At 40.1% G+C, this 19,637-nt stretch overlaps 1 protein-coding gene across 1 annotated transcript in view; it reads right to left on the reverse strand.

Moving 5' to 3' along the window:
- Positions 1–2,072: 2,072 nt before the first annotated feature.
- Positions 2,073–19,637, reverse strand: part of LOC102298196 (vasoactive intestinal polypeptide receptor 2) — a gene marked incomplete at its 5' end in the record, with an annotated part of 37,630 nt that continues 20,065 nt past the window's right edge. Inside the window, 9 exons of the mRNA XM_042213902.1 lie at positions 2,073–7,387; positions 7,488–7,529; positions 8,232–8,370; positions 8,806–8,897; positions 12,069–12,138; positions 12,370–12,430; positions 14,191–14,341; positions 15,440–15,578; positions 18,097–18,194. Of these exons, the coding sequence (XP_042069836.1) occupies positions 7,220–7,387; positions 7,488–7,529; positions 8,232–8,370; positions 8,806–8,897; positions 12,069–12,138; positions 12,370–12,430; positions 14,191–14,341; positions 15,440–15,578; positions 18,097–18,194 (960 nt within the window). The remainder of the gene's footprint in view (positions 7,388–7,487; positions 7,530–8,231; positions 8,371–8,805; positions 8,898–12,068; positions 12,139–12,369; positions 12,431–14,190; positions 14,342–15,439; positions 15,579–18,096; positions 18,195–19,637) is intronic.

Consider the following 19,637-nt stretch of genomic DNA (forward strand, 5'->3'; position numbering starts at 1 on the left):
CTGTGGTGGTAAAAACTCTGAAAACTAAAGAATTTTTAAGGCAGTCCTTCTACATAATCCTATAACTCTGTGTGCTAATCCAGTCTTTCCCAAACTTATGAATGTATTTAATCACAACTGAGTATGAATTCTGCTTGTGTGAAGTCTTCTGGTAGCTTGCTTGTCACTGAGCTTGCCTTTTTATACCTCAGTCAGTCATAGATCAGGTACAGGGAGTGGACTGAAAATGAGTGAAAAAGCAGCCAGTGTCCATCTCCAGCTGGTGCAGAGAGCAACATATCACACGTATTCCTGCTGCCCTTCACTGTTTTCAGTGAAATTCAGAGGCCACTTTAAAATCCTGTTATTATCATCAAAGCTGTGCATCAGGGGTGGGGAACTCCAGGCCTCAAGGGCCGGTGTCCTGCAGGTTTTAGATGTGTCCTTGATCCAACACAGCTGATTAAATAACTTCATTAACCTGTCTTGAAGTTTTCCAAGACAGGTTAATGAAGCCTGGTAATGAACTGCTCATTTGATTCAGGTGTGTTGACCCAGGGTGAGATCTAAAACCTGCAGGACACCGGCCCTTAAGGCCTGGAGTTCCCCGGGGTGAGGATGTAAGCAGGGGCTGCTTACATGGACAGGACCCTGCTTATATCAGACCTTCTGAGCGGGCCTCTCATCCTCTAACTATGGTCTCCCAACTGTTCCTCACTCTGACTTTAAAACCAGAGACAATCCTATTTTTGAGGTTGCTGAGAAAAATCACTTGAACAACCTCTAAAACCTGTACAACCCATAAAAACAACCTATAAAAACTCAGCCAGGCTGATGTTTGACAGGTTAGCTTTCCCTTAATCTTCTCCCCTTTATTTTGAGCCATAGATTGCATCTATTTGCATGTATCGAAGTGTCTTTGTGAAAATGATTATGTGTCTATAACTTATCTTTAATGTGTGGCTTTTATTCAAATTTAGATGCACTTTGTAACTCTGTCTTTTAAAAGGCGCCGCAAAGACCTCGTGAAAACCTGGAAAAATGTTGCTCAAGTCCACTTTAGCAAAATTACAAGAAAGTTTGACTTTTTAGGAGTAAAATATAAAGAAAAGGGGAGTGACTCACCGTCTTTGATCTAAATGTACAATATAAAACCCAGCAATTCATTTTTGACCCCAGTCAGGACATAAGTCTGAAATCTGCGTTAACCACCATTAATGCAATCTACATGACTCGTTCTGCACTGTCGAGGGGACATCCTGCCTTTTCTATTGATGACAGGTTTGTGGGGGCTGAGCTAATACAGCTAACATTGATTTAGTAGGATTTCAGAAATGCACAGTTACTTTTATTCCTTTGTAGTGGGCAGCAGGACACATTTTCAGATTTTGAGCCGTACTTCGGGAAGCAGGAGGCAGGATGAGGCAGAAGGGATTTTACTTCAAACCGTGGAAGGGGAGTCAGTCTTACTGCTGTCGGGGGATGAGGTGGAGGAAGGACAGACATCAGAGCAGGAAGCTGAAAGCTCAGTGTCGTTCCTCAGCTTTTGAGGAACCACACACACACACACACACAAAGCTGCCAATGAAAGATGATTCCAGGCTGGTGTCCTGTATTGCGGTCAAAACCAAATCCCAGAGCTTCGGAGCCCGAGCTTACGTAATGCTTCTTATCCAAGATGGACTTTGGGTATCGTCACTTTGCCCGTACTCAGGCTCTTCAAAGCCAGCATGTCCTCCACTGAACTTTCACCTTCTTGCTCTCATGTCTGGCCACTCCTCCTCATCATCTCTCGACAGCTGGAGTTTTAACTTCACTTCCAAATTCTGCGTGAACTCCTTTCTGTCTCACTCAGCCATCTAATCATATTTATGACAGATGTGCCCACTTCATGGGACAGAAGATAATGAATAAATAACCAATTTGAAAAAGAAATGATCCAGCATGTTTCTTTGGGGGAAAAAATCTGAATGTAAAAACAATTTTTTTTCTGTCTCAGGACATAAAAGATCTGACCCTGACAAGGATCTTTTTCCTTTTTTGTGCTTTTTAACATTTAATAATGCAGTATTTTAATTCAATGTATTTTTCTTTTCTTTTTTTTAAAATCTACAAATAACATCTTGCACCTGAAGTACCTTCAGTGACCACCAGGGGACGGCAGCTCACATAAACACGAGTTTAAACAATTGCTCAAATTATTCCTCAGCAACTATTCGGCTTGCAGATTTATTGTTTGCATAACTGTTTTCGGAAAGATTGTTTAGTATTACTTTTTAAATTATTTTTCTTCCCAAATTATGTTTAGATTCTTCTATCCCTTGTATATCTTTGGGTTTTATATTGTCAATTGAACTTCCAATAGTTACCAGCATCATTGTCTCTCTGTGCTCATGTTAGCAACTTGAGCTCCAAGGTGGATGCCTTTTGATTTAAACCCCTTAAACATTTCTTATTTCCTTTAAAATCTAATTAAAAAACATTTTAGAGCTGAGGAATTAGGAAATCCTAAGTTAAACTTTACTCATGTCCTAGTTTGTGTATGTGTCTGTATCACCACATAACTGATTCGAGGTTCACGTCTTCAGCTTGACTGCAGGTAAGATGAGAGGAACAGTGACTGGAGGATGAAAAGAGGGCGGGCAGCACAGATGGAAAAGCAGATGGGAGTTTCTCAGGGGAACAAAAAGAAAAGATCATGTGAAGCGAAGGGGCTCCTTTCATCCTTGTATCTTAAATTAAGTTTTAGCCCAGTAGAGTGAGCACATTCCCCCTGTTTCACCCAGCAGTCCCCAAACAGCTGTTTAAAGGTTCAGGTTGAGACTTTGGTGAGGATAACGTTAGGCAGGGCTGCGTAGTAACTGCAGAGCATATCAGTGAGGGTCCTCACATGTGAGGATCTGTGATATGTATCGTACATGACACAGGTTCAAAGTTAGGCAGGGCTGAGCTGTTATCATTTTTCGTAATTAAGATTTATTTGATGACTTGGCACAAAATCAAGAATAAAAAAAAGCATATTGTGTTTTTACTCTATCTTCCATTCCTTCTGCACAAAGATGCAGAGACCGATGATGGTGGTGGGCGATGCCCTTCAACAGCCATGCTAAAGCCCACATCCTGGTATGTCCTCCACACTCTTGAGACTGTGACATCCTGGACAAGCTGGACTGTCTGTGCAATGTCAATGAGCTGTAGCTAGCGTCTCCTGTTACTAATACTAACAACAGTAGCAAAAAAGGAAAACTAGAGACGTATCAGTCTGGAGGGATGAGGAGGGAGCAATAGTCTGTGGTCACTGCCTCCTAAATCATTTTCTTTTTGGGGGGTTTGGCTGTTGTCCTGTTGCATCTGTTGTTACTTTCACTTTCACCAAAGCAGCTGAACTGGTTTCCTAAGTGAACAGACTGATATCCCTGAGGTTTAACTGACTTTGGTTATGCCATAATAATTGAGTGTTCCTTCTTTTCTTTCTTTTTTTGGAGCTGTATTTTTTAAGGCTTTCATGAGACATCTGAACCTACCAGTCACATTTCCCAGTTATCAGTTTCGCTTTCTTTGACTCTGTCCAGCTCATAATTGTGTAACTCCATTCTGCTCAAATGCGTCACAATCTAAAGTAAATACAGGAAAAGTAAAGAGCGGCAACAATAACACAGGTTGGTTTTTTTCTGTTAACTAGTGAAGCAATATACCCTCACTGACCTCTGACCTTTGACCTCACAGGTCTGATGCGAACTGATGCCTTTAACTGTGCCCGCTGGAAACTGTGACAAAGTGGCTAGGACAGAATTCATTTGCCACTTGCGTATATTGTTATTCTGTGTTCTGTTATCCTATAGTCTGTCATAATGCTTTAATGTAAACACAGCACATGTAACCTTGGCTCTACATACTATCCCGGGTCTGTTTGTGGTAGCATTGGTTATATTTATGTCATCTGTGCAAATGTACTTAAAGCTAAATGTCACTTCATCATTAATTGATTTGAATCTTTCATTTGTTTATGTAGTTTGGTTATACTTAGCATTGTGTGTTCCTTTGAGCAGGTCCTATGTGTAAAACAGGTATGTGGGAAGGGCCGCCCCAGTACTTCCTGATTTTATAGGATATGATGTCACTGAGCATGTCAATTGGGTGTAACCAAATGAAGGGGTGTTTCTTTTGTGTAAAATTGTTTATTTCATTTAAAATAACCTCATGAGTCAGATTAGGTGAAGAGTGACTTTTCAAACTGTTTAGTTGGGTGAATGAGTTTGTTAAGTGGAAAAATGATTTTATTCCTGTTTCTTTGTCTAGACTGTGTTATTTAGTCTACCCTGTTTTCCCAATGGTAGAGGTTAATGAGATCCAGGTGTGAGTGGAATTTATATAAAGCAGGTGAGATTTTGCCTCACAGCTTCAGATGTTTTTGTGAGATAATTGTTGAAAGGCGACGCCAGAAAATAGAGGACACTTAAAAGAAACTTGAACTGTCTGCAGATGCTGTCTTACTATCACCTTTCATGCTGCTTATGTTATGCTACTTCACAGAAACATAAACATAAGATGAGAAAATATCTGCAAATATGGAAGAAAAAACATTTAAAAGGATTCAGTTTGTGTGATTGAACAAACAGAGCTTCATTTCCACGATAAAAAAAGCTTTTATGGATTAAACATATGGAATCACAGGTTTACAGTTGTGATCAAAAGCTTACAAATTTAACAACGATGTCTTTCTCTACATTTTACAATCAGCCAGCGATATACTCTCCACTGTATAAAAAAGAAAGAAAAATAATACAAAACAGTCTATGTACAAGGCAAGCATGGTTTTTGGCTTTAATTCAAATCAAATCCATTTTATTTGTATAGTGCCAAATCCAAACTGTCGCCTCAAGGCGCTGATAAAACTCTGTTACGGTGAGTTCGTTTGGATGAGAACATTCTGTGTGTGGGAAACACTGATCACCCTTAAAGTGAAGCATCTGTATTCTAATTTTATCTCAAATTGAATGCTATCACGTTCATTCCCTGCTGACGTGATAAGGGAAAGTAAATGGAGTTACTGAAAAAACAATACATTTAACAGGTGTGGTAGGCCTTATTAAATTAAATGTAAAACAACAATGATCCATGATAGACTTTCAGGAAAAAACTGAACTTCAAGAGGATCATAGTGAAATTACTGACGATAACGTGCTGTTCAGACAGCCGTTTTTGTTGAGCCCTGAATTTGGTACCAACTTAAACACACATTGTTATCAAATGCATTCAAAACATGAAAAAATGAAGAGTGACAAGAGCTACAGTTACCCAGGAAACACCAATGATATCTTGCCAGTCAAAACAGAGGGGTGCACTGCAAAGTGAAATTACAGTAATAGATCAGAAGGCTGCAGTATGTTGAGCTTAAAGTCTGGAGGTGAAGGTGGATCTCTGTTTACGTGGCTACATCACTGTGGTAACTTACCCTGCTCCTAACACTAATAATAACCCCTTCTTAGTACCTGATTGAACCTCCTGTTCTTTCTTTTAAGGTTTAGGATCATATTAACATGATAGCATCACATAGTCACTCCAGTTTTGTGGGCTTCACATCCACTACCAATTTCCTGTTCCACTACATCCCTAAGGTTCTCTACTGGATTGATATCTGGTGACTGTGGAGCCGATTTGAGTGCAGTGACATCATTGTCATGTTCAAGAATCCAGGTTGAGATGATCCTGCTGGAAGCAGCGATCAGAAAATGGGTACACCGTGGTCACGAAGGGATGTGCTCACCAGCCTGAACCGATCTAAGAATGGATGGATCCATCCTTTCATGTTTATACCAAATTTTGTCCCTACCATCCAAACGTGGCAGCAGAAATCGAGACTCATCAGATCAGGCAACATTTTTCCAATCTTCTGTTGTCCACGTTTGGTGAACCCGTGTGAAATATAGCCTCAGTTTCCTGCTCTTAGCTGACAGGAGAGCCATCGGGTATGGTCTTCTTCTGTTGCAGTAGCCCATCTGCACCAAAAACAGACAGATGTTGACATTGTTTCCACATACAGTAGTGGTCTCTGCTTCCCCATGTCAATAATCAGCTCAGTGTCTGAATCAATTAGCTCAGTGGGGCTTCAAAGTGAGAGGTCGGGGATTTGAGCTGCCGTTATTTGGTTTTATTTTTTATTTTTTCAGCTTTGTTTTCGTTAAAAAAAAAAACATAAATTGATTTTTAAACAAAAACTTTCCCTTGCATATTTCCTGAATCTTTTCTTGGACAGTGAGTCTTAACTTACAATATTAATGATCTGAACAGCCTGTGAGATGACCGAACTGAAAAGCAGGAATAAATATGCTTACCTATAAGCATATTTGCAACATAATTTGCAACATCTACCACATCACAGTAGCAACCAACAGAGCTGAAAAACTGCGCCAAAAACTGCAGTTCCTCTACTGGCCACGTGAGGCTGGCTCCACATCCCCATAGCCTGCCATGCTAAAATGCCCAACTTCACGGCACATATAAGCATGTTTACAGCCTGATATGAACAACACGTTTGGTCTCTATAATTAATTTCTTCCTTCATATCAACTGTACAACTGTAGATAACTCAGCCATGTAAATATAGGTACGGCTTTTTTATTATGAGGTGGATTCTTTTTTTACTTAGCACTAATCAGCAGGTATGGATGAACCTTATTAACCAAACATACTCTGCATATCAGTTAAAAAAAGAAAAGCTTATATGAAAGGAAGAACTAGATCAGCCCTATAAAACTAAACATAAAATATGAATATTTCTGTATACATCTACCTTCAGGTATATAAACTGTATGGTTTCTTTCTCCAATATGGATTTAGCATTTTTATGTAAGTCTTAATTTGTGCATTAACTATTTGAAAACTATTTTTTCAAGTCAGTTAGTCATTCTTTGGATGTGGAGAATAATTATAAAAATGAATTTGTTGTTCTGGAAACATTATAGGAGGCACTGTTTCATCCGTTATGTGTTTAAAAATGTTAAAGATCATTGTGAAATCTCACGCCGATGTGGAAAAATATATATATATATCTCCGGGAGGTTTGACGGTCCAATATGAAGTCTTTCACCTCAAAAACGTTTGCAAGCCACAAGTTCAGTCCCTGCAGCATCAGGCGATATGTCTATAAAAGCGAGGTTAAGTATAATTCCTCCACACTGACCGAACACGAGCGCCCGTTCTCAAAGTCTTTAACAAAACAGGCTGTTTGTGTCGCAGATCACAGCCCGGTGATCTCAGTCTGCAGGATGGACTGGGCTCGGGAGTTTCTAGAACACTGGGTCGAGCTTTCTGTACCATTTTGGTTCACGCTGTGGAGCCTGAAGTCCTGTCCCACGCAGCGCTTTACAGAAAAACACTTCCATGTCCTCCTCAGCTCACTCTGAACCTTTATGTGCAAAAAGAAGAAGAAGTAGAATTATATTAAATATATTATACATTAAAAAATCTTGTAAATTATGTTACGAAGAACACATGCATAGGCTCACCTCGCTATTGAGGAAACAGTAGAGAACCGCTACAATTAGACCCTAAAAGGAAACAAATACCACCATAACAGATCAGTGCAAACGTGTCAGAAACAAGGCTATATTAATACTAAAGGATGCTGCCTTTAAGGGTCACCACCTATCCCGAGCATCCTCATCTGTCACACCAACCCACTGCATGTCCTCATTCACTACACTCATCAATCTCCTCCATTGTCTTCCTCTTTTCTTTCTGCCTTTAGAGGCAGTGGGAGAGAAAGGAAGGCAGAAGTGTGGAGGCAACTTTAAATGACTGGTTTGTTGGGACAGCACAAGAAATGAGCACATCAGAGTGACAGCTCAGGCTGAGTGTTTGGGGACAAAGTTAGAGAGGCAAGGCTGAGGTGAGATGGTGGATATGTTGGACAGAAGCTGCCCGGCAGGAGGAAAAGAGGAAGACCGCAGAGAAGAGTCAAGGATGTGGGGAAAGAATGGAGACTGTGTGCAGACACAGAGCCGGACATTAAACTAGGACACAGTCAATGAGCTAAAAAAGAACATGCAATGTTTATTTTTCTTGCTATAGCTCCCAATCATACATGACTATCTTGTAAGGGTCAAAATTCTTGATGTGGTTCTCTCCTTTGCTGGGTCTTAACTTGATGACATTTTTATCTTCCGCTACAGTCATTTTCCTGCCAGAGCAAAAAAGGCAAACAAATCATTTTATTTAGGAATTTTATGTTTTTAAATGTCTTATAGTACCTGGAATGATCCGAGGCCGAGGTCGAAGAAGATCTTCACTTGCTTCACGTTTTCATTTTCCGGTTCCATCAGGTAGAAAAACACCACGTAATACACCCCAAACAGAGGGATCAGCAGGAGTGTGGACTTAGCCAGGCGCCTGATAAACACACATAATACTCACTCAATGCACACAATACATTTAGACTAAAACTTATCTGCGAGACCATCAGTGGGAAATCTCTTTCTTTCACTTTTTCTCAACAGTGTAGAAAAATTGTTTATTCTGGATATTAAAAAGGAGAGTTACAATGAGGAAGGAATGGCTATTATTTGTTTGGTAAAGAAAGAATAATCAAAATCATTTGTTTCCAGATTGAGAAGCAGAAACAGGCAGGAAGATTGATACTAAGATGTCCAAGTTTAAACACAGTTAGCTGATAATGTGATAATGGTTCCTGTCTAATGTGTCGAGGAGATTTGATATGACTGCTGCTTTCGTCACCACATTATCAGGAAGCCCTCTTAAATGCATATGAATCTAATCAGCAAGAGCTCGGAGGTAAAAATATGACTCCTCAGTTCCTTGACGTACTTGTATTGGCATTGATCGTTTCCGCCCACATCACAGCTGCGCAGTTTCTGCACCAGGATGCGGATGATGCTGATGAACAGGATGAAATTGATCTTGTAGAGAAACACGGCAGAAAGAAAGAGGAGTCATATTAGCAAAAAGTGTAGAAAGGTTAGAAACTAATTTCTATGAAATTTGTCTGTCCAGGAGCAAAGAGTCCAAAGACTGACTGTACAGTTGTGTTTCCGAACTCCATCCATCCATCTTCTCACATTTACCCAGGCTGTCTGGATAAGTTTGCCTAGGCAGAGAAACGCAGACCTTCCTCCACCCAGCTACCTCCTCCAGCTCATCTTGAGGAACACCAAAGCATTTCAAGGCCAACTGGGAGCCATAATCTCCCCTGCATGTCCTGGGTCTACTTCAGGGCCTCCTCACTCAGGTCATAATCTTAGATATCCCCACGCCACCTCCATTGAATGTGGAGGAGTAGCAGCTCTAATCTGTCCCTCTAAATAATTGAATTCCTCACCCTGTCACTTTAGGTCACCACAGCTGAAGGCAGGGATGTAGAACGACCAGTAAATTGACAGCTTCGCTTTTACGCTCAGCTCTCTCTTTACCACAACGGACCAGTATAGTGTTCACATCACTGCAGACATGGCCCGAGTCCATCTGTCAGTCTTCTGCTCCCCTCACAGCGCCGAGTGACGAGATACTCGTCCACTGTTAAGCTCAACAACCCTTCATACAGTCCACTCCACACTTGGTGGTTTTTTGCTGGGGACCTGAGTAAGTGAAATGTGATGTACTTGCATTTACAGAGAGCTTTACTAACCACTCAAAGCTCTTTAGAGTGCAAACTTTAAGGACTTTATGTATCTCACGTCCATGGCCATTTTAGCATCAGCACTTTAACCTTTGATGTCTTTGAACTACGAGAGGAAGCCCCAGCACCAAACACGGGCACAGGAAGGACATCTAAACACTACACACAAAGGCCTTAGCTGGGTTTCAATTCATTTTGAAGAGCAGTTCCCATATGTTGATAAAAATCAGCTGCCTTCTTCACTATGAGTGTAAGTGGAGGAGCTCACACCCACATACATGTGTTTATGTGACATATATGATGATGATACTTAAAAAATACTTTTTCAAGAATAAGAAACCAGCCAACCAGGTTACAAAAACTGAGAGGTGCCGAAGTGAAACCAAGTGCAGCTAATAGCTGTGCTTAGCTGGATCATTAGCCACAGTGGTTCAAATAATGCTGCATTATAAAAACGCCTTAACTCTAACTTCGACCATATAACCAAATCTGAATCCTCAAACAAGCTTTTGACATGTTGCAAATATTTTTACAAAACATCACTCAGAGGTGTATTTTTGTATATGCATTCCCCTAATTTTAAGTGTATTTTCTCTGGTTTTCTGTGTTAAGTGACCTCCATCACTCAGTCATACTGTTTGAACAAGCAGTTCACGAGAAAGCTACGCTCCAAAACCTGCCCAGTCATGTACCAACATACACAAACACACATTCAGAGAGCATGTCCTTACAGATGACTGCGTTTTCAGAACAATAACTTTACAACTGCCTGCATTTCATATATTTAGAAGACATCTTTAAATCGTAGTTATAGCCAAATATAAATGGAAACTTGATGGCACAAAGCACACATTAGAGCACACATTATTGCAAAATGCTCAACAATCGAATCGTACAACGTCAGTTACATAGAGCTTCGCAAAAACAAGCAGTAAGCAGTTCGTTCACAACGGATCAAGCAGAGCTTCACTGTTGCAACAAGTAAAAACAGTAAAAATAGAAAAGTTCAGCATGACAGCTCTGATGGATTATCTGCTGGTTCGCATGTTTTGAAATCGACTGCTGACTGATTGAATTTTATCTAAAACTTATCTGTTTGCAGATGTTTTCTCAATGACTGAGCAGCCTTTTTTTATGAATGTCTGTATCAGAGGATATAATTGTGTCTGGGATTTCCAGTGTAAATAAAGAGATCCACCATCTGAGGCCAAGTCTCACAGAAAATCCAAAAATAGCGATAAAATATGTCACACTGTAATTTTTTTAGTATGCTGCGTATGGAAATGAATGTTGCTGGAGTAGCTTTGCAACTCTGAAACTAACGGATTTCAATGGGAAGGATGATTTATGCCTGCACTGCTTGTTTGTTTTAGATCACTCTGGCTGTGACACTTTTGACATAATCAGAATATTTTATCCCAATCTGTGATCTTTTGCTAAACCTCATCAACTAGTTTTGATGCTTAAACCTTTCTCCTGGAAACCCAACAATAAACAGTATGTTAAAAAGAAACATTATCTGTGAGTACTTTAGCAAACTCTATTACCAAAATAAAAACTACAGTACAAAGTGCTCTGGTTCAGTCCAAGAGTTAAAGTATAACCATCTATGTGTGTTAAAGCTTCAAAATTAAAAGGACTCATTGTGCAGATTGACTCTGGTATGGTTTATAAAGATGTGAATGCTATAGTCATTCGTTATTTGTATATAACATCTTCCCTAGAAAAGTACTGAGTATTGCTGCTGACCAAAAACAGATCAGCAGCAATACTTTTGTAGTTTTTAAATGATGCTGAGTTTGTACCAAGTGAGTGAAGCTAACATTCTTGCCATCATTAGACCACCAGCAACAGCCTGAACCTTTGATAAAAAGCAGGATCCATGTTTTCATGTCATTAATGCCAAATCCTGCCATCTGAATGTTGCATGGCATGTTTCCATTTAGCATCAGTTGAACAGGAGCACTTAAACGATGTGTCCAGTAAGTGTGTGACTCTAAAAACCAATGTGTGGCTGTGCAGGTTCTGTAATAGTGCATCATTTTTAATATGGTGAATATTTATTTGTAAAATAAAAATAATGATCCAATGTTTTATATTTTAGTAGAAGAAAGCAAAATAAAATGAGAAAAGGAGAACAAGGACAAAGCAGGTGAAAATGAAAATGGATTTCAGTTCAAATTGCAGATTAATGACTAAAAACAACAACAATAAAAAAAACAGACTTGACCTATTAATTTAGACTGTGTTATACCCACTGGTGGGGCATAATGGGCTGTGTGTACAATCATCCTGACCACAGATCCACTCACTTTTACTCAGGTCAATTCTTTATACTGTTTATAACTAATAAGAATTGTGTCCAGGATGCCGAAAAAACATTTAAGAAGTGCTTTTTTAATTCATGAAAAAACTCTGTCTGATGTATGCAAGGTTATCCTGGGACAAAACTCACAATGATAGATGCCATGATGGGCCAGTTGATCACTCTGTTTGGTATGGGGGTGTTGTTCATCTCCCAACACCTGGAAGTGAGTAAATAAGTCAGTGAGATTTGTAATATTTCCTGACCTAGAGATGGTTAAATGAAATCAAAGTTGCATTATTTTGATATAAGCTTCAACCAATGCAACTGCATGCATGTGGTGGAAATTAAGGATAAGCATAATGTGCCGCCTGCAAGTTTGTAACGTTTGATTTTTGCACTGACCTTGACACAGTTTGTGAAAACAATGTTTAAACACTTGCAGACTCACCCCATGTCCTCCATGTATATCCTACAAATGATCCATGCCACGATGAACACAAGAGGGATTCCTGAGAACCAGAGAGTAGAGAGGAAGGTAGATATGGAGGAGAAGAGGATCTGTTTAGGTTCTCTATCTGGCAGGCACAGAACATCCTCGCAAAGTGCCACAAAGGAAATATGACGTCTACACACACACATTAAACATCTGGGGCTGAACGGTGATGCATTGGGGAGGAACTGTTGGTAAAGTGGAGATGGATAGTGGAAGGAAGGTGTCAGAAGGCAGCAGCTGAGACAGAATGGAAGAGAGCGAACGCAGAGGCCAGGAGAGTGTTTACTGCCCGGACTTTCCCTGAATACACCAGCTCACTTCAGCAGCGTGACGCACTGTCTGCTGGTTGTCTGAGTGCTGGCACTGTGTTTTGTAGAGGCTCACACTAAAGGGGTGCTACAACAGGGCTGTCTATGAAATTTCTAAATTTATCAATATAATTGATTTTTTTAAACTGCAGGGTTAATAGCACGCTAACTGCAACCAGGGAACATTGAATGAATTGTTATTTTCATAAACTTTTCTGGTCTTCCTGACCTCTCGCAGCCTCATTCGTACGGAGCTTATTTTTCTGCAGGGATTTTCTTAAGGGCTCGATCTGCTTTGCATCAACACCTCCTGTGATAAATTTAACCTAGCATGAATCCCAGAGAGCGCAGTGATGTATTGCTGACCTATATGTGCTGTGTGGGTAGTGGCAGACATTATGTAGCAGAGAAGTGTGTTTGCTCATTGTGAAGAGGTCATTTGTACATTGTTTAGCACTGACTTGCCAACAGCTAAGCTTGGGCAGGTCAGCTAGTCTCATTTTATGTGCACATAAAGGTTAAAAGGAACAATTAGCCCAGTTACTGTACATTAAGTAGATTGCTTAACAAAAGCCATCCGTGTCAACAACATATTAAAGCATAAGGTTAATCTTCAACGGTTTCAGGGGTCAGTTTAGCCCAGGATTAATTCAACCGAGTGGTAATGATGGAACAAATTTCACAACTCAATTCGTCTCTAGAGAGAGAGACTGCGCTTTGTTTGGAAATAGTTCAGATTTTGGCCAGCAGATGGTAAATGTGAAAAAAAAAATGTTGGGACAAAAGATTATGAGCAAGCCCAACCTCACCCTGACTGAAACACTGCGGGAGGACGTTAAGAGAGCTGTGTATAAACAAATGCCTGCAAATCTCAATGAACCGATGTAATGTTTTAAAGAAGAGTGCCAGAATTTCTCCACAGCAATGTAAGAGACTGATAAAGCCATTCAAAAAGGTATTACTTCAAGCTATTGCTGATAAAGAAGGTTTTAAAAGTCACTGAATCATGGATGTAATTAGTTTTTCACTGGATTGCATAGTATGTGAAACTTTGTAAGAAAGAGAAAGTTCCAAGTAGCTCAGCTCCCTGATGGTTCGACCACTTTGTTAGCTGAGTGATGTTAATGGACTGTTTCTACTTCACTGCACTCATGTCAGATAACTCTAAACTTTCTCTGCGCAGAAACCAAACTAAGTCCACAATACAAGTGCTCTAAACTTTCACCAGGAGTCTGAGGTTTCCATTATTATTCGTTTTTTTTAATCATCTTTAGACTGTCTTACATTGTCTTTGGTTTCTATTCAGTTTTAATAAAGTGTTTTTAATGCATGATCGTCAGATGTTTCAGTGGGTTTTAAGACATTAACTTGGTGATAGGAACATTATGAGTGGTAACACATAAGACCAGGCCAATAAGACTGTAAAGACAACATAAAGTTACGGTGCTCTCATTGTGCTTCAACCTACCCCAGCCGATGAGCATGTAGATGGAGAGGCGGAAGGAGTAGGTGGGGAGGACGAGCAGCAGCGTGTGAAGGTAAAGACCTTCAACCAGCAGCCAGAAGAAGTTAGCTAAGATGAAGTACTGGAAGAAGATCAGGCTGGCCTTACAGCCCACCTAAAACACACACACACACACACACACACACACACACACACACACACACACACACACACACACACACACACACACACACACACACACACAAGAAACATGCTTTGTTACATCCATTCTATAGTTTGCATATAACGTTCTGTATGTAATATTATAATTTGACCACTAAGAAATACATTTTCACAAAGAATTAGAAGAATCACCAACTTCATTGTGAACCTTGATGACTGGCATTAGGGTGACTGTTTTTACACTGTGAAAAGATTTCTCAAATGTTTTGTGTAAATGTGCAGTTGAGCCAGTGTATTAAAAAAATCTGCGCTTGTTTCCAATGAATTTACTAATTTACTTTTCTCAGAACTGAAAGACATTTGTTTTTAACCGCTCCATGAACGGTGATCCACATGGTAGAACATTCAAAGCTGGAGAACTATTGCTCAAGACCACTTTATAAATTACAAGTCTGGCTTTTTGGAAGAAGAAATGAGTGATGTCTTTTGCACAGGACTGTATATCCAACCCATGACTCCTGGATTAACGGTGCTAGAAATGCAAATTTGAAAACTCTCTTCAGCATGTGTGGACATGTTGGAAAAAACGCAGATATAGAGGTAAACTTTGCAAGCCACCCACAGTTTTCTAAACTAAAGCTGCTTCTTTATGTGAATGGTTTCCAATGCTTCACTCTGAGGTCATTTATAGCCATCTGCCTAAGGACCCTCAGTGCCGTGCAAAACATTTAGATACATTAGATTCTTATCCATCACACACACACAAAAACAACATCAGGAAGGCGTCTAACTGGTTCCAAATTCATGCTTCTGCATGACAAAGAGTCCAAACATTTAGCCAGAGTCATAAAAAACCAAACATTCAGTTCAGCTACAAGAGTCCTGCAACAGATGGCCTCATAAAGTGCTCATCTCCAAGATGCTTGGAAGAGCCCAGAAAGTTTTTTAAAGGTGAACGTTGGTATCACCAATACAGACTCCTCCTGTTTCTACTTTAATTAAGGTTCATCTAAAGGTTTTTGTACATATAGTAAATGTGTTTAACGGTGAAGTAAAAAATGTGTGTGTGTTTTCATGCGTGAAAGGCTACCAGCGAGGGCTGTTGGCTGCAGTCTGTGGTTTCACCATACGAGAAGAGCAGGGTGTCTTTGACGAGCACTGCGACGGCGCGCAGGATGAACGACACGAACAAGTTCAGATGGATGTAGTTCCTCATGCAGTGGAGTCTCCTGTAAACACGCACACACATGCAAACATAGAGAAGTGTGTTTACAGAGTGTCTGGGTGTGAATTGACTGAAGGATGCGGTATCTAAACATGTTGATAGCGGCCGAGTGAGCAGCTGGAGTCCATCCAGACTGAGCTTCGCACATCTCTACAAACTGTTATCATGCTCCGTATGTTCGGAAGTGTTAAGAGTATATAAATAAAAATGTGTTATATAACCCGATTCTGAATACATCATTTGTTCAAATTATCTTGACTTTTCAGGATATTTGCACAACAAGACTGATAACTTTGCCTTCAGCGCTGGACCCTGCCTGACTTTACACCTCACGTTTTTTTCAGGATTTCCGCACTTTAGAAGAACAAAAATGATTCATTCAACATATGTGAGAAGACTGAAGAGGTCAGAGCCATGACCCCAAACTCTGATTGCAGTCTGCTGGTGTAGTAAATGTGAGTTTTCTAAAGAAACGTGCTCTCCAAACCCTGTATTTGTTTTCTTTAAAAAGATGACCTGAGGGGCTGCACGAGGGCCCAGCATGAGACTACGAATCGTGCAAAGTCACTCTGGCAGCGTCTAAGAATAGAAATCTGGAGCTATGATGTAAAACTGAAGACAAAATCATCTGTTTCTGATTTCTTCACATACCAACTTTCACTGTTTCAGGGAATTTAAATTGAGATGTTAGATTAGTCATTATCATTAACTTTACAAACCTATTTCAAAATTACATAAGGGAAGTTTCATGTTTTTTTTTACATTCGTCACCATATTTTTATGTTTAATAGAGAAAGAGAGTTTCTGCAGACTTTTCAGGGTTATTGTATTAATAGAAAAAGTGTGAGGCACCTTTGTTTGTCCTTCATAAGAAGCCTCATTTACATATAAGAGATGTTTGTTTTAGGTTGTTCCACCACCCCTGTGGATGTTTCCAGCAGTGTCCTTGTTAAGCTCAAAAGCATCGCCCTCGTCTTTGTTACTTTTACTTTGTCTTTCAGGTAAGTAAGAAAATTTGAATCCGTCCATGTGCACACAACATTATAAATCATGACATCCAAAGGCAACAATTTGTAGAAGTTTTATCTTCTAGTTATAGTTAGTTATAGTTAAAGCTGGGTCGGGTGACCATGAATTATCTCTTAGTTATGCTGCCACAGGCTCAGGCAGCTGTGGGACTTTCCACGAAGCAGCGACAACTTCTCCTGTCTCCACTCTTCCACAGCATGTCCTTAGATGCCACCACTGCGTTTGTGTTCTCTGTCCTCTCTGTGCCTCTCCAACCTGTTCGCTTGTTTCAGCAAGTCTGCCTAACACACGTTTTCTTCCTGAGGCGAAGAATAAAAGCCCCTCTAATGCATCCTTTGACCACCAAGAGAAGCATCCAATACTATCAGTTGCTTCTTAGTTTTAGCTTTTTTTTCCTACTTCCATTTTGCTTCATTCAGCTTTAGTTGTGTTTTGTGTGCTTTTGCAGCATTTTTTAATTTGCTGGTGTCCATTTGACCTCTCAGGGCGACTGTACGAAGAGGTAAAAATACTATTTTGCAGGGTTACTGTGATGGAACATGTTATGCCCTGAGTAAATGCCTTGATGGAGTTAATGGCACCATCAGGACAAGCAAGGCAATCAATGCTTGTCCAGTGAAATCTAAAAATAGACATTGATTAAAATCAAATTGGACTAAAGTATCTTAAAGTAGGATTGATCTGCTTTAGTCTGCTTGACTGAGAGTCAAATTAATGGGTGTGTTTGTGTCCTGTCATCAGCGCCTGCAGCTGGGCAAACTGAGAGCACAGCTGCTTTTTCTGGTTGTTTGAACATGCATATTGGGGATTATGTCTCGTCTTTGATGGGTGATCAGGACACTAGACAAGTCGTCTGCGGCTCTGCTTTCAGTGTTCTAGGATCAGATAAGATCTGTACTTTAGATGGAAAAAGAGCAAATATTAGCAAGTAATTATCAGAATAATCACGTGTAAAGTAAAAGAGTTGCAGTTTTTGTAGTTACAGGAGATGTTTTTTAACAGTAGCTTTTTAATAGCTGTTTTATTAAATATTTAATATTATTACATATTTATATGAGAACACTTAAACTGAGTTCATCTTAAACATCTTCAGCAGAAGCATTTTACTTTTGAATTTTGGACAATAATAAAGTTTTGTGTGTAGTGAGGTGCTTTCATAGTTTTTATTTCTACTTTTACTGCATCAGACGAAACTCTACACAGCTCAATATTTGCACTTCCTGGTTGTCTGTGACTCCACAGCTTCCTTTATGCTTCTCTTTCCTCCACTTTCCCATTCATCAAACAAGTGGTGACAGCGCTGTGGTCTCTGAACATGTGCTTTTGTCCCTGTTATGGGGATTTTTTTTTCTCTGACTATGTGGTCACTAATGTTTTGTCAGTGTTTATTTGTCTTTATAGTATACAGTGCCTTGAGATGACTTGTAATTCTGGTCACCATGAATTAAACTGAAACAGTGCTTCTGTGAGCTGTGGTCAGTGAGTGTTTTTACCTGAACAAACAGATGATGATGGTGCTGGTTAGCAGAGTGATGATTGACAGGCTGTGGCCCAGATTGGACAGAATCTGCACCGCCTTGTAGAAGACCAGCTGCAGACATACACAAAACAGAATTATTATTATTTTCCTGCTTATCGAATCATAAATAATGGAGCTGCTGTCACATCGATTGTGAAGCACAGCTGGGTCCCCATCCTGAGTGTAACAGTGGATCCTGTGAGCACCTCAAATGTCCATGTAGATGATACATTTTAATGACATTCTTTGGCTTTAATGACTGCTGAGTAAAATTAATTAAAATAAATGTGTGTCCTATTCTTCTGCCATGAATCTACTGCTTTCTTTTCTAGGCACCTCTAAATTTAGGAGTTGTACAAATATGCACCTTTTACTCCTTTGGTCCACATCAAGGTATGCATAGAGGTCCAGTACACGTATGTATGCTGTAACTGCATGGACAGATATTGACTTTTATTGTACTTGTGATTCTGATGTTTTGAGTTTTATAGTGAATAAGTAAAGAAGAACTCTCTAGTCCACTGTAAAATCCCAAAATAGTTCAACCGAAAAAGGATAAACGGCCACTGAGGATTTCACAACTTGCACAAGGGTATTTCCTTTTATAAATACAGTCTGATCACAGAGGAGGAAAAAGTGGGAGAGAAATAACTGTCCAGGAAATTTTTCCCACACCACGAAGCGGTGATGATACACTGATGAAACACGGCACTCATTCTGCCCACTGCTTCTTTGTCCAGAGTGGAGATGCTCTTTCACAATAAGGGGAGGGTCGGGATAAGAAAGAGGATCTGTTCCTTCTCAAAACAGTTCAAACCTCTCCTCTGACTCTGGCCAACACACACCCGCAGAGCATTAATGCTGCTCGCAATGTGTGGGTTTGTCAGTGCCTGGCGTTCGTTGCTATCTCATCATGTATAAACAGCATTCTCCACCTCTGACACACCATCTGGCAATTAACCAGATATACACATTACACATCTACATCTAGCCTATATAAAATATACTCACTGACCTCTTTAGGTTAACATCGCTTCACAATGCTGGACACCCTTCTCCATCCATCCATTCATCCATTCATCCATCCATCCATCTTCTACCACTGACAGTAGAGAAACCCAGAACTCCCTCACTCAGGCATTCCCAAGTCAGCTGAGATATATTTATATATCCAGCAGCTCCTTTCTCTCTTCCTGGAAGTGGCACCCAGGACGCATCCAAATCAGATGCCTGGACTGCCTTACAATTGTACAATTTCTCTGAACCTGTGTAAATTCTAACCTCAGCTTCCCGTTCTTAGCTGAGAGGAGTGGTACCCGATGTGCTCCTCTGCTGCTGCTTCAAGGTTCAATCTGTTGGATTAATCTGTCTTCAGAGATGCTTTTCTGCATATCTTGACTGTAACTGTTGCCGTCCGATCAGCACAAAGAGGTCGGGCCTTTCTTCTCTGACCTCTGACATGAACGCATCATCTTTGCCCCGAAAACTTTCACTCACTGGATATTTTCTCCTTTA

The sequence above is a fragment of the Haplochromis burtoni genome, unplaced genomic scaffold (genome assembly GCF_018398535.1).
Source record: "Haplochromis burtoni strain Fernald_Lab_line unplaced genomic scaffold, NCSU_Asbu1 Contig_494, whole genome shotgun sequence".
Classification (NCBI taxonomy): domain Eukaryota; kingdom Metazoa; phylum Chordata; class Actinopteri; order Cichliformes; family Cichlidae; genus Haplochromis; species Haplochromis burtoni.